Source organism: Phoenix dactylifera, chromosome 14 (assembly GCF_009389715.1).
Source record: "Phoenix dactylifera cultivar Barhee BC4 chromosome 14, palm_55x_up_171113_PBpolish2nd_filt_p, whole genome shotgun sequence".
Classification (NCBI taxonomy): domain Eukaryota; kingdom Viridiplantae; phylum Streptophyta; class Magnoliopsida; order Arecales; family Arecaceae; genus Phoenix; species Phoenix dactylifera.
In genome coordinates this window covers 317,758-343,169 of record NC_052405.1, presented here as the reverse complement: position 1 = coordinate 343,169, position 25,412 = coordinate 317,758, and the positions used below count along the sequence as shown (strand labels likewise).

At 38.9% G+C, this 25,412-nt stretch overlaps 2 protein-coding genes across 3 annotated transcripts; one reads left to right on the top strand and one right to left on the bottom strand.

Annotated features, from left to right (window-relative positions):
- Positions 1-978: 978 nt before the first annotated feature.
- On the bottom strand, positions 979-9,188 carry LOC103701296 (E3 ubiquitin-protein ligase RNF170-like). 2 transcript variants are annotated; one of them, XR_005514627.1, is made up of 6 exons: positions 8,856-9,188; positions 7,815-8,014; positions 3,704-3,805; positions 1,717-1,768; positions 1,460-1,639; positions 979-1,376 (listed from the first exon to the last, which is right to left on the bottom strand). XR_005514627.1 is itself a non-coding variant. In XM_039133202.1 (5 exons), the coding sequence occupies exons 1-5, from the start codon at positions 8,944-8,946 to the stop codon at positions 1,530-1,532; spliced, it is 555 nt and encodes a 184-aa protein (XP_038989130.1). In that variant the 5' UTR covers positions 8,947-9,187; the 3' UTR covers positions 987-1,529. The 2 variants fall into 2 exon arrangements, 1 of the variants encoding a protein (XP_038989130.1); XM_039133202.1 differs by having other exon boundaries at positions 987-1,639; positions 8,856-9,187.
- An 832-nt stretch (positions 9,189-10,020) lies between these two features.
- LOC103701297 (protein TPLATE) lies at positions 10,021-25,086 on the top strand. Its single transcript, XM_008783310.4, has 7 exons — positions 10,021-11,341; positions 11,534-12,130; positions 12,271-12,632; positions 16,772-17,075; positions 20,021-20,143; positions 23,572-24,027; positions 24,337-25,086. Exons 1-7 carry the CDS (start codon positions 10,229-10,231, stop codon positions 24,838-24,840), a joined length of 3,459 nt encoding a protein of 1,152 aa, XP_008781532.2. The 5' UTR covers positions 10,021-10,228; the 3' UTR covers positions 24,841-25,086.
- Positions 25,087-25,412: the final 326 nt, after the last annotated feature.

The window sequence follows — 25,412 nt, the reverse complement described above, 5'->3', positions numbered from 1 at the left end:
GTCTTTCAAATTTCAAACTCTCCTTCCAACTAATGACAGCTGACCATGACCACGAATGATTTCTATAGCTATGTGATGAATAAGCAAGATGCATGGACAAAACACCAGGATATGATCTTCAGAACATATGATCTGTTACCAAAACCAAGACATGATCTTCAAAACATACGATTTGTTACAAAAAATGACTGATCCGCACACTCGATTTTTCTTGACGATGTGCACGGACCATCGCCTATATAAACTACTCCCCAAAGATCCTCCAAGTAACTGCTCTTAAGCTTTTGAAGTGCTCTTATATTCTTTTTCTTATGTTCCTACTCTGTCGCTCTCACAACATCTTCGTTTTTTCGTGAGAGTTGAGTCTAACTTAGGCATCAAAAAGTGCCCTGCCAGACACTCTTTGCCCAGTGAACTTCCTTTATATATGGTATTGTAGGTTGGAGCGTAGTGCTAAAGCTACCATCCGAGCACTATCCTTTCCTCGAAAACATGCAGCGACGTGTAAGCCGAGCCCTGTAATCGAGATAGCAGATTTGCCGACCTCTCGAAAAACTTCGTTATCCCAATGTCTAGCCCAATCTCAGCAACAACACAGCTGATTAAGATTTAATATAGAAGATACATATATAGCAGATCCAATATCCGTCTGTCCTTTCTTCCCGGGTAAATATTCTCCATTTCAGAACAATAGTAGAGGTACCGTTTGATAATTGTTTGAACACAAAACCTCTCTCTGACGCAAGTGATGAGAGGGATGCCAACCGGAGGACGTAAGTCCCGCTGACAGCTAAAAACTTCCTCTTGCCTGTTTGATTGCTTGCTGGTTAGACATAATAACAGTTGTTGCATCCTCCCCTTTCTCCTTCTCTCTTGTTTTTTTCTTTCTTTTCTTTTTTTGTCGCCAAAGCTATCAGCTTCTTAAATGTATAGAGTTTATACACCAAAACTATCAGCTTCTTAAATGTATTACCATCATAACAGCATTATAACAACTGCAGAAATCATATTAGACATGCTAACTTTTTCAAGACTCAAATGTTAATTTCCTACAAGTCTTTCAACATACAAACTCTTCCCTCACATATCTCCCTCATGTTTTTTTACATGCCTGCTTATGTTGCACACTATTTGCTCCGTGGAATATGTCATGTAGACAACTACCAAATGAAGAGAAAAAGAAAAATGTTGCTGAAGGGTGAGAGTACTCCTGTGACTACATCACAGAGCATTGAAAAAGTCTTCAGTTTAGAGCAACTTCCAGTCTTTGCTCTTCTTCTGCAAAATGTAGCGGCAGCAAATCTGTGCTCTCCATTAAATTTCAACTCTTCAAAAGGGAGTCAATGCTGCTCCAAATTTTTTATTATATCTGTTTCCTACAATGATATTATAATGCTTAAGTGAAAGCAGTTTGAGCAGTAAGAAAGAAAAACTCATGTTTCCGAGACATTACAAATACATTTTGAATAGTAGGTTTTATGTTTTCTGCTTCCTCGAAGACAAACAAATTAGGAAGATGGATAGTCAGTTCAACCACCATGCCGGTTAAGAAGTATAGTCCGGTACATAGCACTAAGGTGGAGGAAAACAATCAGCAGTATGAGTAGGTCATCGAAGAAACCGACAAACCCCAAGACTCCTGAATGAAGAGAATCAACAGTTCATTATATTATACACCAGATGATACGGCCAGAAATTAATGGTAAGCTACATTACCTTCTGGAATAATGTCTACTGGGCTCAGTACATAGATGCTGCTGAGTAGGAACTGCAAATCAGATGCTAATTAAATCAGTTACCTATAATACCAAATATATAATTCAGCACTACACAAGGTAACTTAAATAGTACAAATTTCTGTATGAACTGTTCAGCGGTAGCAAAAATTTCAAATGAAACAAGTTTATAAAACGTTCTTCATTAATTAGCACTGAAAGGTCTTAATGATGGGCTAGCCAAAAACTAGTGAAAACCAAATTCTGAGTCTCTAAAGTGCCCAATATTCCAGTTTGCTTGCACCAGGTCTTGCAACAGTGACCAAACTTCATAATTATGTTCTACTACAAGACATGTGGCTGCTAAGACTGTGGAACCTAACAGGCTAACACTATACTACTACTATTTTGTTATGTCTTCTGTAGAGTCCAAAAGATGCAAATTCTTTTCCCAAATATGGTAATGTTTCCCATCTTTTCTTAGCTACAATATTAGGCATCCTATATCTCAACAAGATGCACTAAAAATCTGATCTGCTACCTTCTAGACATCCCAACACTGAATATTCCCCTTTCAGGATATCTTGTTATCAGGCAGTTTATTCTGAACCATGTGATCTTGAAACTCTTGCTTCTGGCCCATGAGTTATTGCTCCTGCTCCTTATCCCAAGAAGACGAGCAACTCTACTAAATATAGTCATCTCTGTATCACAATCTTGCTGGAAACTAAATGTAAAACTAGCACTCTTCAGTATCATTGAATAATTATAAAATTAAATAGCCAACCAGTCAAGATTCATAATTATATGTGGCTTGTTAGTTAAAGGTTCTCTTTTTTTTGGAAAAAAAAGGGAATATAAACTAGGAAGTACTTAGGTCAATCAACTCAAGATATGTGTACAGAAATACATACCTGTAAATAGCATGTATGTGTGTATACATGTTTCTTACCTAATCAAGAGTTACATTGTCTCTAAACATGTTAAGATGGTTTCATTCTTTATTTGCATGCAATAAATCAGATTTTTCACTAGATGTTGCTTTCTTTCATTATGAATCCTTAATTTCTAAATTACTTGATGCTCCGGTAGTTTTTCTTGCTTTAACACCTTCTCTCTCAGATATTTAAAAGAAATCCTGAAGATAGACTCTGGCTGATAGAGAATGTGATCAATAAATGATGCAGATAGCATCTTCAATCAACAATGTTTTCGAAAAACCTATTCTAGAGTCAACAACATCGAGAAATTAAAAAAAAAAAAAGGCATTCTACCTTCCAAATTATCCAGCAAACAGAAACAACAAGATTTACTCATGTAGTGATTTATTATTATTATACTTTATTATAAATATCAAAGAGGATGAAGTATATTTCCCACAGAAAGAAACTGTGCCATATAAAAATAAAAAGGAGGGATCTGAAATGATCATTCAAATCATCTAAAACTTGTGGCTGTTCCAGTATCAAGCAATCCATGGAGTTAACTTTTCCTTGCTACTTGGCTACATTTGAAAATAAAGATTGTTAGATTTAATAGGTTATAAAAAATGCTTCACCACAACACTCCATTTTCCACCCAAGTCCCCTATGCGTGGTGACTGGTGGGACGGCACATGGGGCCTGCCTATCACTGACATGACCCCTTTGTACCACACCACTTCCTGATGGCCCTCCCAGTAGCAAATGGACTCATGCTAGAGAGCAGCACTCTTTATACCACACCCCAACCAACACCTCCCCCCCCCCCCCCCTTCCTCCCCGCCCCATGTCAGGGAAAGCACTAGAAAAAACAAAATATAATTACAGGAGATTGTGTATGACCATGCAAGAAACGTTGAAAGGTACATATTAAAAAGTTAGGGTGTTTACTGGTTAACTAGATGTGAGGTCCACCAAAATTAATTAGTTCATTATAGAGGAAATATATAAAACTTGGTATATAGTTAATCAATTATGTTGACGGAATTGACTATTGAATGCACTTACCGCCAAAATCATTCGTGCCTTGAAAAAAAAAGGAAGTGACCTTTGAGGATCCATCAGTTCTGTAAACAACCTTCGAAGGAAAAATGGGAGGTCCTGCAACATCTGTGAGAAGGATAGATAACATTGCTTAGCCAGTGGTTCCAGCTAGAAGCCTAGAACTACATTTTGTTCTAATATACACTACAAACATTTCTTAGCCAGTGGTTCCAGCTAGAACTCTATTTCATTCTAATATACACTGGAAGTTACAAAGGAAATAATCAAAAGGAAAGTTGAAACAGTAATGCAACTGATGCATTCACAAATTTAAAAAAGAGATCATAACATAGAAAAATAAAATAAAACTTCAGCATTAATTGAAGATAAATGACAAATTTAATAAAGAACTGTAAACTACTGAGAATACAAAATTGTCAAATTATGTGTGTATCTCTATACACCAATGATGGCAGCTAGTGTTGCCATTAAACTATCCTTACAATTACTTCAGAGTGTTCCATTACCATTATTCAATATCATGCCACAATGAATACCGGCAAGCAATATTCAATTCATGCAATGGAGATCGATGAGAACATGCATGTTTCCATATAAAAAGCTGACAACGCATGATTGTTATGAGTCTAAGTTCTTCCACTGGATGAAATAGTGATAGCTTTACCATTTTAACATCCTGCCAGCCCCTTAATTGACAACACCTAACAAGAAACTAAATTTTGAATTTTGAGATGATTGGTTAGAAAATCTTTTTGTGAAGCATAGACATCAGGATATGTATCTCCTCAACTAGTTCGAATTTCCTAGAAAAGCACAATTTGTAACATGTAATTTTTCCCCAGTAAGGAACATGCGAGGAAGGCAGAGAAATCTTCATCAATTAGATAATTTAGAGAAACCAGTGGTTCTAGTATCTAGGTGACTTTTCTCTGTTTCTTTATAGTTCCCATGCATCATCACATGTTTCTAGCCTGCTTTGACTACTGTACACTTTCCCATTTCCTGGCATGGAAACTTCTCCTGACCACTGATTCTCACTTTCCACTGACATATTGTTTACAGCATCTGGCAACTAGTTTGTGAGGTGTAATGTTCTTGCTCTGATCTGTACAGGCACATAAATTGTACCTACTGAAATTCTGGCTTGTTTTTGTTGTCTGCTAGTTTTGCTCTTTGACACAAATCCCGATCCTCAACATATTTGAAAGTAAAATTATTCAAAAAAAAAAAAAGATGTTGTTGGGGCACGTGGTCCATCATAGCATATATAGGTAAGCTAACTCTTTTTTCCAAAGTTCATGCTGCCAACACTGCATAAATTATTCACCTGGTCACAAATGACATGGTGTGGACCATGAAAAACCTACAGATCAGTTAATATCAAATGCTGTCAAAAAAAAAAAAGAAAAAAAAAAGAAGATAGCAAACTAAAACAATTTTGCTGGTCAATTGAACAGGACAATTTTTCAGTGAGATACGGAAAACATGTTAGGAGATGCAAAAGGCCGATGAGATGAACTTCGCTTTATCAATTAATGGTATTAGAGCTTGTTTATATTTGATGAAGAAAATTTTAAGCAAAGTAGTTTCTCTTCCTTCTTCTAAATAAATTGATTAGGGTGAGATCACAAGGACCCCAAGGGCAAGAAGAGAGGCAGAAAATGCATTCCCACTTTCCTTCTCTGTCAATAACTATGTACTATATAGCCCAGCTAGCACAACAAGCATGTTTAAGATGCTTACAAATCATCTTAAAACATTTTGGATCTTAAAGTGAATCTAGGCAAGAAAGTGAACCTTTTCACGAAAGGATGATTTTAGCAGAAATTATAGTAAACAGCTTGTATCTCACTCAGGATCCCTCTGTATATGCAGTTTTCAACTTTTTGTGAAATGTTTGAGAAATTGAGTAACTAGAAAAGAATGTACGCCCTCTTAAAGGGAATGGCTTGCTTCTGAGCATGCATGATTTTTTTAGGAACTGGTAAATAAATGGAAATTATTGATCATAATTTTCTTTATTGGGTCTTGTGAGTAATAGAGAGAAAAGCATTTGGTGAAGGAAAATATATTATATCTACAAATATGAAAAAGAAAACTTTCATGCTTTAAAGAACAAAAGGTGGATCTGTGGCTTAACAAAAAGGATTGAGAAGATGATAGTAATACACAAACAAAAGTCATCCATTAAAGATGTATGGTAGTGAGAATGGAGAAAAATTTAGTATAAAAGCTAGAAATGGATGTTCAGAGAACAATAAGTGCATAAGCAGCGTCCAAAATGTCTTGAAGTGGATGTAATTCATAATAACAGATGCATATGAGTTCATTTGTCGTGTAACTATATTTTTGATAATAGTAACTATAACTTGAGTAGCAATGTTGCAATGCATGCAATAATGCAATAATTCCCTGGTTGTTGTGCAATCTAGTAGTAGGCGATACGCATGAGCTGCAACAAAGATCAGTATACATGCATTGCAAGCTCATTAGGAGATCAACTTACAAGGTTAAGGAACCAAGAACTGCAAAAACTTATAATCCAATTATAGTACCGCCACCACAGAGTGCTTGCTCGGATGGTATCAACCCTTGCCACTTGAGCAAGAGATCTGGGGGTTCGATTTCAGTTGGAGTCAGCCCCCAAGTGTGTGGTGCATATATGGTAGAAAAGGTGGGGCTTGACCCCTTCTAATCTCAAAAAATAAAATAAAATAAAATTACAGCTATTGCCAATAGAAGGCTCGCCTCAAAAAAAATGTTCCCAAACTTTATAAAATAAAGAGATGACAAGGATCTCTCTGATATCTGTGGGTGTGCGTGTGTGTTTACATGTGAAAGAGTACCTTAACAATCAATTTTCAAAATTTTAACATGAAATTGCCAACAATAAGAAAACAAAAAGGAGGGGGCTCCACGAAGTATACATACTTACAGTAAAGCAGCAGGCCTCGTGTACAATATGTGAACGTTATACCAAGATTCGTTGTACCGGTACCGGACTCCGTACCAGTGCCACACTAGCATAGTGTCGGTACGGAACGGAATTTTTTGGCGTACTGAGGGTCGGTACGTCATCGGTATTGATACCAGTGCTGAACCGGTATGGCACCGTCCGGTATGGTATGGCATACCATGCGTTATACACAAGCATATCATGCACATAGCTATATGCTAAGCACTATAACATGTAATGAAGATTAGGTAAATTCACCCATAGAAGCAATGATCCATAGAAGTAACATAAGCAATGTTCTCTTTGTAATAATTTTTTATATAGAAATTAAATCATGTACAAAAGAAGAGCATAACAAAAATTATCCAAAGGCAAACTGAGCTATGCCCTAATGGTTGCACCTTGATGGAAGGAGGTTCCAAGTTAAACCTTGGGAGGTGTTTCCTCGGTGCTTGACATGGGTAATTTCTTCCTTGGTTTCTATAAGGTAATTAATGGGGCTTCCATACTATTATCCTAGAGATGTTTATACAAAAGGGCAATGCACGATGCACAATGGAAACAAGAAGTTCTTGTTGTACTTCTCTTTGTTCTAATAAAAGTCCTCTTAAAACATGTCAAATGGAAACAAGAAGTTCATGTTGTTATTCTTTTTTATTTTTTTTAAAAAAGCATTATTAAGAAAGAGCAGCCATGCAAATTCTAGATTAACTTTGTCAGGACTAATATATTCCACCGTAAAAGCATATTGCTAGTCATACTACATTGGGAAGATCTTCCATTCAGGAGGGGAAGAGAAGTTGGTACCATGTGCTAACAAAATGATACCTTAGTGATAAAGATGGAAGCTTACAAAATCATATCACCTAAACAGACACAACTATTTGTTTGTATTTCATTATTCATATTCAATCACAACTTCTTCATCGGATTAAATCCTATTCTTCTATAAGCATATTAACATTTAAAGTAATGCATCTATTGAGAAATTGTCAAATAAGTTCTTATCTAACACATTATGAACAAAGATATGGTAGGTCTCAGTAAAAAAACAAAAAAAATTAAAGAAAGATAGAAAGAGAGCAAGAGGCAACAGATGGAATGCTCAATCTACATGAGAGGTTTGCTGAAAGGGATGATTGCATGCAGAAATGGTACCTGAATGAGGTTGGGTGAACCTCCACCAAACAAGCGGTTGTACCTTTCAATGTTTCCAAGGACTTGAATAACTTCGGGGTCATGGCGCTGTTGTTGTGCAGCCTCAGTAGGTATCAGTAGAGTTATTGTACGGCGACATATGGGACACTGGCATGGATGACGGACAGATCCATGACGCCAAACCTCCAAAATACAATGTGCTGAAATTGCATATAAAATAACTAAGAAATATAACAACCACTGACAGTTATTTGTGATCAGAATTTCAGAAATTCACGACGATAGTTATTAACTTATGACTCATTTCATTATCCACCAATAAACTATTGAGTAATTATTCAGTAGAAATGATTCAACAGTATGCAGCTTTGAAGTAGCTAGTTATTTCCGGCAACAAAGAACATGGAGATCCCATCCTGGAGGAAAATATTAGAGTCATGATGACCCATAATGGTAGAAGAGAACGAACTATACAACGAAACAGTCTCATTCAGTTTTCATTGGCTAAAACTTTCGCAGATGCGTAATACATAATACTTATCAAAAACGAATTTACAGCTGTAAAGATCTACAACTATACAAAACAGCAATCTCATAGGCGTTCACCTAACAAACAAGAAATGGAGAAATTATTTCAATTTTTCAAAGATTTCCAGAGAGAGTGGTTGTTTTTTTCCTACGTATTGTTTTAGGCAACCATAGAATTGAGGAATAGCTTGAAAGCCATCAAAACATTGTCATTATAATTCAGCGTTTCAACTAATTTTATCTAGAGAGCTATAAAAATGTATCAAACTTCCTTCTGCCACCAGGTCAAATAAATTCGCTTGTTTCTAACAAGAATACTTTCTCAGAAATTCATTTCGTCCAAGCAATTACTAAATTTTCCGCAATTATTCCTAGCTAATATGCGTAGCAGCAAATCAAGAAAGGAGAAACAAGAAAAGATAACATAATTCTTCTTCCTCTCACAAAAAAAAAGTCGTCAGCTTCTCTCCTAATTATTTTCATCCGAAAGAAAGAAAGGGATTTGGGGATCACCGCAGAACCAATGGGAGCAATTGGCCTGGCAAGGGAGAGCGAAGTCGTCATGGCAGACGGAACAGACGTCGTTCTCCGGCGGCGAATCCATCTCGCTCGCTCGATCGCTCTTGCTCGCTTTTTTGCCTCCGTCTCTCCTTTTAATCCCCACAAATCGCAAGGCGGAGACAGTTGAGGCCTTTTTGCTGCCTCTTCCTTGCAATTTTGATGGTGTTTCGCTCCCTCTTCCTCTTCATCATCCGCGTCGGCTACGACGGGGAGAATGCGTCAGGGCGCGGTCGGGCCGACCGACCTCGTCCTCGAAAGGAACGACCGCGGTACTTTCCGGAACGTAATTAACGGATATGAAACGCCGGTTCCAAAGTACATGGTTCGATCATCATCTAAATCGATTTAAGATATTCTAAATCAATTTATTTTTTAATAGTCGCTCATTCTAATAATTTTTGATAACTAACATTTATTGTATGATTTAGTCAGGTGTGGCACAATTAATCTGTAAGGTATTACATCTTGTTTTACTCCGCATAACCAATGCTCGGGACAAAGTGGATGAGATACATATTTATAAAAAATAGTAAAAAAAAAATTTTTGGATGAATATTTTTTAAAAAAATTAAATTTACTTAAATACTTTTTTAGAATTTATATTTATTTCTGTATCCTTATAGAATATTATTTTTACACAAATACTACTAATATAACGGTTCTTCTAACACCGCCGTTGATAAAAACTATATTTATTTTAATTTATAATAAAATAAAATTTTGAAATTATTTTTTTATCTTCTATTTTGGTTGCCTTATAAATATTTCTTCTTACATATCAATATTTTAGTCATCTTAATTGAAATTATTAATTTTTTAACGGTATTAGATGGCATGGGTATATATGAAAAAATAAGGATAAAAAAAGATAGAATAACAAACGAGAATATACATACAAATATTAATTTCGAAAAAATATTCATATAAAATTTAATATTTAGAAAAATATTTATGTAAAAAAAATTATAGTAAAAAAATTATAAAAGCAATGTTATAACGGGCCTGGGCTGGAGGAGACTGGGATAGCTTGTAGAAGAAACAAGCGGGCCGCGTCAAGAAGGAGGACAACCGGCCCATCATGCCGAAGAGAAGGACTCGGGGGCGTCCCTGGCTTCCTGATCCCTCGTCTCCTTTGCCCGCTCCTCAGTTGCTCGATCCCACCCCGCCCTACCAAGACCACCAACCACAGGGGAAAAAAAGAGGATGAGAAGAAGCGAGGAAGAGGAGTGAGAAGAGAGGAGAGGAATAGAATCACAAAAATTCTCCTCCATCTCGCCGACTACGTCCGTTCCGAAGCTGCTCTAGTCCTAGAGGAGCAGGAAGAGATGGACATCTTAATCGCCCAGATCCAGGCGGATCTCCGGTCGAACGACGCCCTCCGGCAGTCGGGCGCCCTGCTCCAGGCCCTCCAGCAGTCGGCCGCCGGACGCGACGTGTCCGCCGTGGCCAAGTCCGTGTGCGAGGAGATCGTGGCCTCCCCGGCCTCTGCCGTCTGCAAGAAGCTCGCCTTCGACCTCCTCCGCTGCACCCGCCTCACCCCGGACCTCTGGGACACCGTCCTCTCCGGCGTCCGCTCCGACCTCGCCTTCCCCGACCCCGACGTCGCCGCCGCCGCCCTCTCCGTCCTCTCCGCCGTGCCCCCCCACCTCCTCGCCCGCCTCGTCCACGACGCCCACCGCGAGATCGCTGCATGCTTCGACTCCCCCGCGGACTCTCTCCGCCTCGCCGCCGCCGACGCCCTCGGATGCGTCCTCGCCCGCGACGACATCGTCCTCCTCTGCGACGCCTCCCCCGCCCTTCTCGACCGCGTCTCCGCCTGGTGGCGCCGCATCGCCGCCGCCGCCCTCGACCGCTCCGATGCCGTCGCCCGCGCCGCCTTCGACTCCCTCGCCCGCCTCTTCCAGGAGTTCGAGTCCAGGCGCATGTCCCGCCTCGCCGGCGACAAGCTCATCGACACCGAGAACTCCCTCGCCATCCGCTCCAACTGGATCGTCGCCGCCGTCGACGTCATTTGGCTTCAGCGCAACGCCCTCATGTCCCGCTCCCTCGTCCTCCCCATCGAGAGCTTCCGCGCCACCGTCTTCCCCCTCGTCTACGCCGCCAAGACCGTCGCTTCCGGCGCCGTCGACGTCTTCCGCAAGCTCGCCAAGAATGCACCCCCGCCTGACTCCTCCTCCTCGGCCGAGAAGCTCGTCGGAATCTCCGACGTGGTCTCGCACCTCCTGCCGTTCTTGAGCTCGCTCGATCCGCCGCTTGTCTTCGAGGTCGGGATCAACATGCTGTCGCTGGCTGACGTCCCCGGAGGGAAGCCGGAGTGGGCTTCGGCATCAATCATCGCGATCCTCACTCTCTGGGACCGCCAGGAGTTCTCATCTGCCAGAGAAAGCATCGTGAGGGCCGTCGTCACGAATCTCCACCTTCTAGATCTCAGTATGCAGGTGTGTAATGCTGTATGATGTTTTGCCTCCATTTTTGCTGCTTATTTATGCGCATTACGTTTCATTATATTCTTTCTTGTAGAATTTGCAGCAAAAAACGTCTATTTAAAGCACTGATCTAATTAGGTTGTACTGCTATAATGGTTTTAGATATGATTGAATGTGCTCTACTTGCATTTGCTGTGATTGCAGGTGTCATTATTCAAGAGATTGCTCCTCATGGTGAGAAATTTGAGGGCGGAGTCGGACCGCATGCATGCTCTGGCATGCATTTGCAGAACGGCTCTTTGTGTCGATCTTTTTGCAAAGGAAAGTGTCCGAAGAGGTCAGAAACCTCTACCTGGGACGGATGTTACTTCACTTTTTGAGGATGTGAGGATAAAGGATGACTTGAATAGTATAACGAGCAAAAGCTTGTTCAGGGAGGAGCTAGTTGCTTCATTGGTGGAGAGTTGTTTCCAGTTATCGCTTCCGCTGCCTGAGCAAAAGAATTCTGGTACCGAGAGCAGAGTCATTGGAGCTTTGGCCTATGGAACTGGTTATGGGGCATTGAATTGGACGGAATCAGCATTGGAGGTTGTGGAGGTTTGTAGGCCTTGTGTTTTATGGGACTGTGATGGCCGGACTTATGCCATAGATTGTTATTTGAAGTTGCTTGTCAGGCTTTGTCGCATCTATGACACAAGAGGAGGTGTAAAGAGGATCAAAGATGGTGCTTCTCAGGACCAGATTCTGAATGAGACGAGGTTACGGAATTTGCAACTGCAGCTTATCAAAGATCTTCGCGAGGTTAGGAGGATACTTATTTAAAATGTTTGTTGACTCCTCTATGTTTATTTCTTTCATCTTTGTCTCAAACCATGCATATAGTATCCCATCTTTTAATGTAATAGTTATAATTATAGAGTTTTTGTTTTTTTGAATGCTAGGTACACACACCAAGAATAGGTGCACGCCTCATCTGGGCTATAGCTGAGCAATTTGATCTGGAAGGTTTGGATCCACTTCTAGCTGATGACCCAGAGGATCCACTGAACATTATTATATCAAATATGCACAAGGTGTTGTTCAACACAGATACATCTGCATCTACCACAAATAGGCTTCAAGATGTGCAAGCTGTCCTTATATGTGCACAACGCTTAGGATCACGCAATCCCAGAGCAGGCCAGCTTCTAATTAAAGAACTTGAAGATTTTAGAAATAGTAACTTAGCCGATTCCGTGAATAAGCATCAATGCCGCTATATCTTGCAGATAATCAAATATGTCACTAGCCATACAGAGAGCAGGTCAGTACTTTATGCATGTTTTGACCAGTACATTTTCCAACAATGTCCATTTTGAATTCATAACTTCACCCTCTGTGGTCTTAAGTTGAGTTAGTCTCATATATTTTTGAATAGAAATGGAATTTTAATCAACAACTGTGTAAGCCTATTAGCAGTATGTGATTATGTGATTCATGGATTATAGTACTGCACAGTGCCAGCCCATACCAAGTACACTGACTTGTACCTATAGGATACCAATACTCTGTACACCCACTGTACTGAGTATTGATACCAAGAACTGGACCATTTTGATAATATACCAATTTGATACTAGCACAGGTATTGAAACTGGTATTGTAAACCTTGATTTGATATATTTCAGACCAATGTATTACCCTCCTTTAAATCTTGCAAATTATTGAAAAAAATCATACCTTGTGTGTATGCTGGCATTATTAAAATTAATCTGCTCCATGACCATGGTAGTTAATTCATGATATTTGATGTACTGGTAATGATATCATACAAACGCTGGGCGTTGCCACTAGAATTTCACAAACCTCTACGAGTATAAACCCTAAACTCATTGTTCATGTTGATGGCTTGTTAGCTGCAGTAGCAAAGCTGAAGATGATATCCTTTTGTGATGTGTTGTTAAACATGCTTACTCTGAGATATGAGATTTTAAAATAAAGCATATTTTATCTGTGATAGAGCATTTAGCGAGGGGATGTTATTAAGGGGTGGTGGGGATGGATGCTAGTAATCTAGTAAGATAACAATTTTGGAAAAAGAAGGTTTGTGAAGGAGTGACATGTGGGAGTGTGTGTATCACATAGGGGAAAAAGAAGAAAAGCTACAGTTGAGTATGCAGCTAGAAGAACCAAATTTTTTTCAATAGGTGGATGATGTCACAACATGAAGGTGAGTGAAAAAGTCCGAGCTAAAATGGAGGTCAAAGTGAAGGACTATTGGATGATTGAGGAATTATGTTTGGCATTCTTTGGAGCAAACTTTGCTGGATATGGAACCCATTTGTTCTCAAATTATTGAAAATCCACCAGAATTAAGTAAGTGAGCCTCAGCTCAAAGAGGCAAGGTTTGAAATGGAAGTTGAAAAGTCTCTTGGCTTGATGATACTTAAATTTTGTATTCTATTAGAATAAGATATATTAGACATAATGTTAAGAGTAGGCAACAGGATGAATATTTTCTTTTTGTAATTTTTCTTTTACATAAAGATATCTTTGAGCAGCCTGAGTGTCATCTTTACCTACATTGCTCACTATATAAGAGAACTTTTGATAATGCCCATTAAGCTAAGTGACAATTGTTTTCACAAAAGTAAACTCCTTTTTTTAAAATCAAATCTATTCTGATTTTTTATGGTGTGTGTTTGTGTAAGACTTATAAGACCTTACAAGGTTTTGATGACAGAACTTTGATAACTGTTTTGCTGATTGGTAGAGCAGACTATTGTCTTTGAATGACAATCTCGTGTTATATTATGGATCAGCTTACTAAAATTTTAGCTTTTCATTCAGAGTATTTTGAGTGGCTTCCTATCAAGAGATGATGGAGAGCAAGGATAGATGAGAGCATACATCTTGTAAATTGTGCTTGTTTATGTAAATCTAATAAGGAAGAGGGTTTCCAGATTTTAAGTTTGGTGTTTAGGGAACAGCAGTTTTGGGGGAAGTGGTTGGATTCTAGTGAGTGCAAGAACTCTCAAAGAAAAAGTAGTTAGGATTAGGTAGTGCATGAGAATGAATACTTATGTTTCTAGAATAATAGTAAATTTTATAGGTAACACTGGATATTTTTCTCTTTTGTTAAGATCAAATAGCTCGATTATTGGGAAAACTTTTTTTCTCTAGCTTAACTTGATAATTAGCATGGGCCAACTTTCTCTTGATTTCTAGAGATGGTATTGGTTACCTCTGCCTTTTCTTATACAGAGGGGGTGTCGTCGGCATCTTTTTTATTTGAATGGAGTGCTCGTTATCCTTTGAAGGAAGATATGTTCATCTTGTTCAATTGAATAATATCACAATCATGGTATGCTGAACCAGCCCGTACCGCCCGGTTCAGCACATACTGTACCGGTATTGGGGCCAATTGGTATCGTTCAGCCATGAAAAACGGTTCCGGCCCGACCGGTTCCTGTTGTGTATTGGTTCGCACCGGTACGCATGGTGCAGCACGCCCACGCGCGCGGGAAAGAAAAAGAGGAAAGAAGAGGAAGAAAGAGGAAGAAAGAAGAGGAAGAAGAGGAGGAAGAAGAGGAAGAAAGAGGAGGAAGAAGAGAAGAAGACTTACCGGTACCGGGTCTCATCGGGGTGATCCTCGTAAGGGTGCTTGCCCTTCCTTGATTGCGAGAGAAGGGGGGAAAGAGAGGACGAGAGAGGAGAAGAAAGGAGAAGGAAGGAGAAGAATCGGGAAGAAGAAGGAAGAAGAGAAGGAAAAGAAAAAGAAAAGAAGAAAAGAAAAAGAAAAAGACGTGGCCGCGCACGTCCCGTATGGAAAAACATGTCCCGCATAGGGAAACATAGGAAAAATGCGAGGAAACGCGCCCCATGCGCGCTGGAACCGCGCGGGCGCGCTCCCGCGTGGCGGACCGGATCGCCACCGGTACGCCGACCAGTACCAGTTCGGCGTACTTTGATCATAATATCTTTTTTTTAAATGAGGAGTTCTCACCGTCTTTATTGCCTTAGTTAGATGTTGCTATTACTTGTTTTGGGTGATGATGGTGATGGGTAAAGGAAGATGGGGGTTTTGATTCCCTGTTAGCAGTTTGTAGGTCTGTTCATGTCCTTTCCAATATGAGCATGGCCATTGACCTCTTGGTTTAGTGGATGGGCTATAATCATCTACGTCATGCTCTAACTTGATTGTGCTCAGCACCTTTTTTGCATGCTTGGGCGTAATCATTTACTTCATTTCATCTTCCCATTTTAACATAGACTGAAATCTGCTGACATCATCCCTTGTTTTCTGGGACAAATGAATGATGATCCATGCTTTTAGAGTGTAATAAGTTGAGGTTTTCCTTTTGTGTTGGGGGGGGGGGGGGAGTGGTGGAGGGGTTGGGTGGAGGTGTGGAGCAATATTATGCAGTTGCTAAGAGAGGTGGTTGCTTTCGTTCTGCCTTCTCCCTTAAATTAGTTTTAGCATCCAACTGTTTTCCTTTTCAGTTTTGTACTTTTTCCCTTTTTTTCCTCCCTCTCCAATTTTTTTCCCCCCATTGATCTAGGAAGAATATTTGGGTCATAGTGATAAGATAAAATAATATTTTGATCCCAAATGGCAAGAACCATAAACTTGCTAGCATGTGACAGTGCCATATAAGGGTCTCTGACCTCATTAAAGGCTATACATTTGCATTATTCATTTTCTTTCTCAAATGCATGTAAGTTGTAGCTCTTATCATTGTGGTTCTGTATCAATCTTCATATTGTTTGCTTTCAGATCGAACTATTTCACTTTATACTGAAGTGCAGGTCCTTATTAGAAAGTAAGAAGTATATTTCTTATTCAATTTTAAACAATATTTACAACTTAAGCATATATAACAGCACCTTTATCATCGATATAGCTTAGCACATGTTTTATGCCCTTGTTGTTCTTGGCATGGGTTAGCTTCACCATGAAGCAGAAAGGAAGTCTTTTCCGGGCATGGATCTATTATGTCTGGACATTATTATTTGTGCCAGTAACTAGATGCAAGCAGACTTGTGCATGGGTTTGCTGGTATATTCTGAATTCCAGCTGTGCTGCATGTAACCCCATTTAATAGCGGAGCTAATTGGTATAAGCAATTTATTGCTATTCTGTGCACCATATAGAACTCTTGAACCATTAGATAATATTCTGAGCATCTGGACTCATGAAGATGCATCCATAATCTCACAGTGTTATTAGTGCAACAAGAGATCAAGAAATAATTAGCTATTTTCTCTATATCTTGATGAAGTCTTCTACAGAAAGAGGGATAATTTCAGCTTGCACAAATGAAACTGTGCTGAAAGAAACAGCATATGCATTGAAATAAAATTTTTCTGCTTCATGGTATTGAAATTTGTGCTAGGTAAGGCAGATGATTCTTTTTAAACTCCCATGCTTCGATAAGGTGACTTATTGTGCAGCATTTTCAGATGGGCAGGTGTAGGTGAAACTACAGGAGATTACCCATTTAGTCACCACAAGCTCACGGTTCAATATTCTGAAGCATCTGCAGCACAAGATAGAAAATTGGAAGGATTAGTTCATAAGGCCATTCATGAGCTCTGGAGGTCAGATCCCAGTGAATTGAGCCTTCTACTGACAAAAGGCATAGATTCTACTTATCGTAAAGTGCCTCCAAAAACAATTACCCTGACTGGTAGCAGTGATCCATGTTATGTTGAAGCATACCACTTGGCAGACTCAACAGATGGGAGGGTTACTCTACATTTAAAGGTTCTCTTCTGATAGACCTTTGCACATGATTCTTCAAGATTCTTTTTTTTTTTGCAGTAAATACAATGCTGTGACATATGGCATATAATGCATTTTTGTTGTTATTACTTGTAATCATCTCCAAAAGCATATATAACTTGTTTAAAAGTTTTACATGTAACTATAAGCTGGAAACTAACAGATAAACAATTCATCATCCCGTTCATATATCTCATACATCACTGCATCGCATGTTGTGATTACTATTATTTATTCCCCCTTTCTATTAATTTATGTTGGCCATTCTAATTGCCATTTGGTATTCTAATGTTCCTGATGAGCAGATCTTTCATTGTAAATTGCATATAATAATTTATACAGATGACTATAAATATGTGCATCAATGCTTAACTTACCATATTTGTTAATGCATGTGGTTTTTTCCTGTAGTCACGTATTATTAAACATCATTGCTTTCATGCGGGCATGATTTTTGCTTGTATGATGTCATACAGCTTTGCACAGTGAGATATTAAACAATGTGTTCTTGCAGCAAATATTAAAATCATTTTTCATGCAGTGGGTTAACATAAGTCTGCATGTTTGTTTATGTGATTGTATGTGTTTCCTTTTCTATTTTTACAGGCAACACATGATACAAACAACTCAAAATCTTTGACAGGCTAAGAAAAAGTCAATCATCAACTTTTGAAGGACAATTAGGGATTCAAACTAGATTAAATCAACCCAAAAAGCATGACCTGGTTCCTCTATTCTGGGATTCTCTTTTGCACAAAAAGCTTAATTTCATGCATTTATAATGCATGGATTTTAAATCATGCATGTATAACGATCAATCATGGATACTTAATTTCAGAAAAAAAAATAAAATTAAATGTACTGGTAAGGTTCATTGCTTGTGCATTCAAAATTTATTTAAGGGTTCGTGAATATTTGTCAACTTTGTAGACCTAAACTTATCTGTGGAAATAGGTTTTTTTTAGTCAATTATATAGTTAAAACTTATATAAATTTTAATTGTTTGGGCATGAAGTATGGTGAGCTACCTTTGAGAAGATCTACTCTATTGGCAACTTGTTTAGAAAACAGAAAAAGAACAATTATCAACAAACCTTGTCCTATCAAGATAATTTGGGTTATGGAGCAAGTCTTGAAAATGACCCAAAAGATCAAACAAAATTTTACAACCTTCTTTCAACCTTGACATATGGTCTATGGACTTTGCAAAGTATTTGTAGTATATGCCAACTAGTAGATAAAGTGTAACAACCAAGGATCTCATCCAAAAAGTTTAGCTAGAATGTATTATCTGGGTTTCTTGGCCATGTATAAGTACCCAAGATTTATCTAGTGCATAGCCAATACGGGACTAAACACACAGCCACACGGGTCCTTACATGCTCTCCTCGTTTAAGACTTGGCGTCCTCGCTAGGCTAAGAGTCCAAATCCATTCAATTTTGAACATAAATATTACAAATCCAATCACAAACATCCATGGTCAACCGAAATGGGTCTGTAGTATAGTGTCTCCCAGTCCACATATGCCAATAGGGCGGGTCCGCTTTTGTCTCATTTACGATAACCCAAGACCTCAGCCAAAAAGGCTTACCGGAGGGTTTTATTTGGGTTTCTTAACCTTATATAAGTACTCAAGATTTACTTAGTATATAGTTGATGTAGGACTAAACACGCCTACTTGGCTCCTCATACAAAAAGAGTATTTCCTACAAGGTTGGCCGAACCGGCCCGTTCCGGTCCCTAGGGGGGCGGAACCATTTTTTACTGCTGAACCGACCTGGTCTCCAACCCGGTCGGCTCGGTTCAAGCTAAACCGGCCAGTTCGGTTCGATTCAGCTTTCACTGGTTTCCTGTACTCACATATGCATACATCCACACATTTATAAAGTGAGAACCTTTTCTCTTTTCCTCCTTTTTCGGATGACCTGGGAGTGGGTATGCTGGATTGCACACTTACTATTACATATTTGCCGTGGAGTTGACTCTTTTTCAGCCATTTATTGGCATTGAGATTTGTGACCCTTCTAACCTCCCTCAGCTCCCACACAAGGGACCTGAATTGGCATCTGGAAGAGCTAAGATTGTTCAAGCATTTTCAAAGTTCAAGAGGAAACTTTAGAATTATCACAAGATATTGAATATAAATAACTGTGTACAGATGTTTTAACATGAAGTAAAAGTCGCTATTCTAATACCTGGTATATCGATCAGCCTAAAATCTATGGATTCATACAACCAAGTTAGAAATGATTCAGTGTTAAATTGTTGGTGTCTTCCCCTCCCTTCTTGTTTTTTTCTGGAATCTGTATTATAAAAGTATATTTGATCCTCTACAAATTTATCAAAAAACACTGCTAAATGATGAAAGTATTGTCAATCCTTCCTCTCAACTTCTGTAGCCATTGATTGTGGCCAGAAGTCCTGAATTACAAGGAGGAAGCTCAATATCAGTTGCCATTTGTAAAATTATTGCAAACTTTTAAGATAAATCTTATAAGTAAATTTTATAATATATATTTACTGCTTGACTAAGAAAAAGGCATATGCTTCACACATCCTTCTTGTGATGAATTGTATTAAGTGTGACATAATGATTTTCATTCTGCTACTTTTTTCATCCAGAATAACTTATATCCTATAAGATATCACCAGATGCCTCATGTATTATGAGGATGTTGTGTTGCCTGATATGTTTTACCTGGTGGGAACTAGAACTTTCTTTATCATTAACGCGAGTTAGGTATGTGCTCCCATTCTGTAATAAGTGCTGCCCTCTGAAACCTGACTTTTATGATTTGTCAATATTTCATTCCATCATAGATCGTTTCATGTATTGGCTTCTTTAATGGCTGCAGATTGGTTATAATTTCAACTTTACTGATATATTTAGATGAGTTACTCCATTCTAATCAAGAGTTTTTTGCAGATTTTAAATTTGACTGAACTAGAACTTAATAGGGTGGATATTCGGGTTGGATTATCTGGAGCTTTGTATTTTATGGATGCATCTCCTCAAGCAGTTCGGCAGCTGCGCAGTCTTGTCTCCCAGGTTACTTCTACAAATCTCTGCTAATATGTGTCTGTGTTTGGCGTGCGTGTTTGTGTGTGATCCCTGTTCCTATGTATATCCTTGTATACCTTTCTTCACCATGTGCTTGCTCCTATGTATCATGTGGCTAAGATCAAATACATCAGTGACATTGTAGATAAACATTACAGAATCCTTCACTATACCTTTTTTTGTTCTTTGCCTGACTCCATGACTGTTTTACTTTGCTTGACATACTTTGATGTAGAATAAAGGCTCACAGATTTGACCTCTATTATATTTCCTGGTCCATTTGTTTATTCTTCAAGATCCTTAACTTTCTGTGTGCACAAAGAAAGGACTTGAAGTGGCACATATGATCATAGGACGTACATGAGCCTGTTGATGCCAGGCGCTGCACTTATTTTCCAATCTACACTAGTGATATGATAAAATTGTGTATCTGCTAGTCCTTAATTAAATTGTTGCAATTGAGCCTAAGAGGCATAAGCTTCAATTTATGCATGGTCTCCTACCAAGGGTGTTTTCATGTTTGGTAACTAGCTCAAGAATTTGAGACACCAGCATCCCCTCTAGGGAGTGAAAAACATTTGGGATGTCAAGCTATAGAAAAGGTGAAGCTTATCCTATGAAAATCCGTCACAATATTTCCTCCCTTCACTTGCCTATTTGCACTTCAGATGTGGCTTCTGTCAATGCCTCTCTTGTGGGCATCAAAGGAAGGACATTGTCCACCCTTTCAACAAATGCCAACAAAGAAGGAAAGTTTTGACATTCCTCATGGACCATCTATATTATGATGTCCATGTTGTCCTTGCCAGATGGATGATTCTATCTTTTTTCATCTGCAAAAGTGAAGCAGTAAGCTGTTCAATACTATTTAAGGTCGATGATAAACAAGTGATACATCATTGTCTTTTTTTCCAGAGGTGATTAATTAACAGCATCTATTATGAGTCCTGATATAGTTAAGCATGTGTAATATGGCTTCTCTTCCTCATGAGGATTTCATTGCCTTCCTGATATCCTTCTGAAGGCCCTTAGCCTGCCTTTTGATGATTAACAGTATTCAAAAGCAGTGTAGTAGGGCACCTTATACCTCACTCCTGAAATTTGAGATTTACTTGGTGAATCCTGAATCAAAATTCACGCCTATGCTTTCTATGATACCGGACATCATTATTCCTCCTCAGAACACCCTAATGCAGTCTGACATCTCTTGTATGCTTTGTCTAAATCTTAACATAAGACTAAATCAGGCCAGTTGGTTCCTTAACATTCCATCACCTAGGGTTTTCTTGTTTCCACAAAGTGAACAGCCCAAACTGCAGTAATGTCAGTAGTGGTCGCTTCCAGATGTTTGCTTGCATGCAACTCAGCCCAAAGTGAGGAACTTGGATTATTTTTCCCACTAAGGGCCTGTTTGGGTATTCTATAGGAACCGGTCTGTTGGCCTGTTCAAGTCCCAACGCACAGTCTACAGCCCAACACGAGTCAAAGTCCCAGCATGACATTATCAGGCCCGCATTCCTCACAATAGAAAGAAAAAAAAGACCCACGTAGGTTCTTTTTCTCTCATGCAGGATTTGGGTTGGAGGGTGTTGGGTTGATTTGGGGCATGCCTAAATAGGTTGCCCAATCTCCGAATCGAGCAGGAGTAGTTAATAAGTTCAAGGAATGTAGAACTAAATAAAATAAGTATACCTATATATCTTTCTACACAAATATGTATGATAATTCGCTTTATTAATATATTTTATTATTCTTCTCCCATCCTTATTTCTCTCTATCTTTCTATTCTAATAAGGAGTTTATTATGAAAATAAAAGATTTTAGTAGGAGTTTGTGACTCTAAATAATTCAATCCATCTAACAAACGGTGATTCATAGTAAAAAGTGGGAGTTATCGATAGATATAGAAATAACTTCTATGCTCTCTTTTTATATTTATTTTTTATTTTGATTTTGATTTTTTTTTATTGTCTATATCTGTCAAGAATTCCAGTCCAATCCTGCTGGATTACCCAAACAGGCCCTAAGGGCTCTAGGTCCTTATCTTTATCCTGCAGTGCTCGAGCTCCAAGACCCCTGCCCTCTTCCACTCCCTTTCCCACTCCACTCTTCCCCTTCCCTTCCCCCCTGTCCTCTCTCTCTCTCCAGCTTATCCTACGGGATATTCCCAAATAGCCTCTAAATCCCTTATGCAAACTTGACTTCAGCTTGGAAAGCTCTGAAATCAAGTTCTGTGGGGGAATGGGGCTTCTAATGCTACTTTAATTCCCTTCGGCTCATTCCCTCTTTATCAAATGGATGTTTTAAATAGTCTTTAAGTGATAACTATCATTAGAAATAATTTAATAAAAAAATAATGCCTAAAAAACTCTTCTTCCTGCTCACTGACTTCATCCAAACGAACAGCAGAAATCAAGTTCTTAAAACTCAAGTTCATATGCTTATGACACTTGCATGAGAGTAAACATGCCTTTGATGTATCCTTATTTTTCTGTGTGGTCTTCAATTTGAAGTTATAACAATGCCTGCCACTCCTATTAAAATCTATGTTGGGATTTAACTAGAGAGTAGAAGCACATTTGAATGATAAGTTCATGAAGAGTTGACCCTCTGTGTAAAAGGATAAAGCTTGTTTAGTTAGATCAAGTGGATTTTCTCAGTGTGGAGGACCCGCATAAAGAATACTTCATTATTAATAAAGTCACAATAGATAGCGAGTTAAAAAGTAGCAGCCTTTCTCATGGTTTTTGAAGTCCCCTTCAGGTATTACGTGTTAAAAGGAGTTCAATTTTTTTTTACCAAAGAAAAAGACCTAAAGCCTATATTGCCCACAGTGCATTTTAAATTTTAGCAATATTAAGTACCATCCCAGCGAAAATGTTATAGCATGGTCCACTACATAGTTTTCTGTGATGGTTGGAATACCTTGGTGCCAAGTGCCATTTTTTCATATACTTGGTTCTTTTTCCATGCCCATATAGTTTAATCTTATCAAATAAACATTACCCAAAGTTTGTTTCAACTAGTAGAATTAATATTCATCATGTGATACTTTATTGTGCTATGCCTAATAGTGATTCCAACTTATTTGGTGAGAGCTATTACATGTATGGCAATGTAAGTTGCAGTTAGTAGATATCCCAAGGACAATAGTCGCCTATACTGTTGAAGTGTTCTGTTCGGCGTCATCAACTGTAATGCCCGGTTTCTGATTGTATATAATTTGTGGAGTAGTTATTTGTTTTCTTTTTAGTCCCATACACTTGATTTAATTGCTTGACAAGTTTAAAAATACGGCTTATTGGCTTTGACTACATTTTGTCTTCGTTGAACATGTAAAGCAATTTAGCTTTTGTGGTAAATATAAGTGCAAGATGCTCACTTTGTCTTTGGCATGGTTCCTTTTTTGATACCAGGATCCTGTCCACAGTAGTGTGACTGTGGGTGTTTCACACTTTGAGAGATGTGCTCTTTGGGTTCAAGTAATATATTATCCATTTTTTGGAAGCAGTGGCACTGGAGACTATGAAGGTGACTATGCAGAAGAAGATGCTCAAATCATGAGACAGAAGCGTACTTTAAAACCAGAACTGGGAGAGCCAGTGATTCTGAGATGTCAACCATATAAGATTCCATTGACCGAGCTTCTTTTGCCACATAAATCCTCTCCTGTTGAGTTTTTTCGCCTGTGGCCAAGTTTACCAGCTATATTGGAGTACACAGGCACATATACTTATGAAGGAAGCGGTTTCAAGGCAACTGCTGCTCAGCAATATGATTCCTCACCATTCCTCAGTGGACTGAAGTCACTCTCATCGAAGCCGTTCCATCAAGTTTGCTCCCACTTCATTCGTACGGTAGCAGGGTTTCAAGTAAGTGTTACATCTTTAAATTATTATAACAGAATATTGATCTCTGTTGAACTGCATCTATTTTTGGCCGATCTGCAAGCTTTCCAAAATAAAAAGTCAGCATCAAAGAGCATGATATTGTTACTGACTAGTCAGATGTCATCTTGAATAATCTCTCAAACATGCAAGTAAAAGCTTATTTAATTTGACCAACAATCAGTTTATCATTTGTTTGGAGAAACTGACCAACAATTTATTCCAAGTACTCTTTTTAGCACACTTGTGACACGCCATTGATACTGCTATATTTCTAATAATACCATTTGACAGATATGCTATGCTGCAAAAACTTGGTATGGTGGCTTCCTAGGGATGATGATTTTTGGTGCCAGTGAGGTGAGCAGAAATGTGGATCTTGGAGATGAGACAACCACCATGATGTGCAAATTTGTAGTCCGTGCTTCTGATGCATCAATCACAAAGCAAATAGAATCAGACATACAGGGATGGTTAGATGACATTACAGATGGGGGTGTAGAGTATATGCCAGAAGATGAGGTGAAGATTGCTGCAGCAGAGAGGCTAAGAATCTCGATGGAACGTATAGCCCTGCTCAAAGCAGCCAAACCAAAGCCACAGCCGCCAAAAGTTGAAGAGGAAAAAGTGGAAGATGAAGAAGGAAAGAAGAAAGAAAATGTTGATGAAAATGGTCAACCCAAGGAGCCTTCAACCCTGTCAACTCTTACAGCCGAAGAAGCAGAGCACCGTGCTCTTCAAGCTGCAGTGCTGCAGGAGTGGCATATGTTGTGCAAGGAGAAGGCTATCAAAGTTTAGCCTTATGATTTTGGATATTCATTGTACCTTATGTGGTCTAACGTTGATTGACCACGGCTTTTTTAATTTCATCTAGCTAGGTAGGTCAACGTTCCAACTGCGCATTGTTGATTTGTTCAGCGTGAGGTTAATAGCGTGCAGGGATTTTTTTGTTGTTGTTGTGAGCCATGTTTGTTATTCGCCACTGTTTAAAGACTCCCCAGCATGGTAGTTAAAAGGGTGTATTCACCGTTGCTTCCAGTTCAAGACAGCATTTCTGCAGAGTGGAACTGCTAGTTCTTGCACCAATAATTTATGCGTGCAAAATAAATCTGAACCACCCAGTATACTATAAACACTTTCTTAAGAAAGTGTTTCCTCAAGCGTTGACCTTGACTTGAAATCAGCCAAATCTGTAATGCTGTCGCTGGACTGCACCTTCCACCAATAAGTTAAAAAAAAAAACATCCATAATCCCTTGCGTGGTTGATAAGCATCAAGGCTGTAGCTAAGACATAAGTTTATCATGCATTAGATTGCTTATGACTGAGGTACAAATGTGTGGACAAGTCAGGACAGCCAAAACAGAACGG

Excerpts from the sequence above, each read along its gene's own strand:
- LOC103701296 (XM_039133202.1), bottom strand. The coding sequence starts at position 8,946 with ATGGATTCGCCGCCGGAGAACGACGTCTGTTCCGTCTGCCATGACGAC. Across the intron at positions 1,769-3,703 it reads AGGCACGAATGATTTTGGCG|TTCCTACTCAGCAGCATCTA; the intron begins GTAAGTGCATTC and ends TCTGATTTGCAG. Across the intron at positions 1,640-1,716 it reads AGTAGACATTATTCCAGAAG|GAGTCTTGGGGTTTGTCGGT; the intron begins GTAATGTAGCTT and ends CTCTTCATTCAG.
- LOC103701297 (XM_008783310.4), top strand. The coding sequence starts at position 10,229 with ATGGACATCTTAATCGCCCAGATCCAGGCGGATCTCCGGTCGAACGAC. Across the intron at positions 12,131-12,270 it reads TTATCAAAGATCTTCGCGAG|GTACACACACCAAGAATAGG; the intron begins GTTAGGAGGATA and ends TTTGAATGCTAG. Across the intron at positions 20,144-23,571 it reads TGCGCAGTCTTGTCTCCCAG|GATCCTGTCCACAGTAGTGT; the intron begins GTTACTTCTACA and ends TTTTGATACCAG.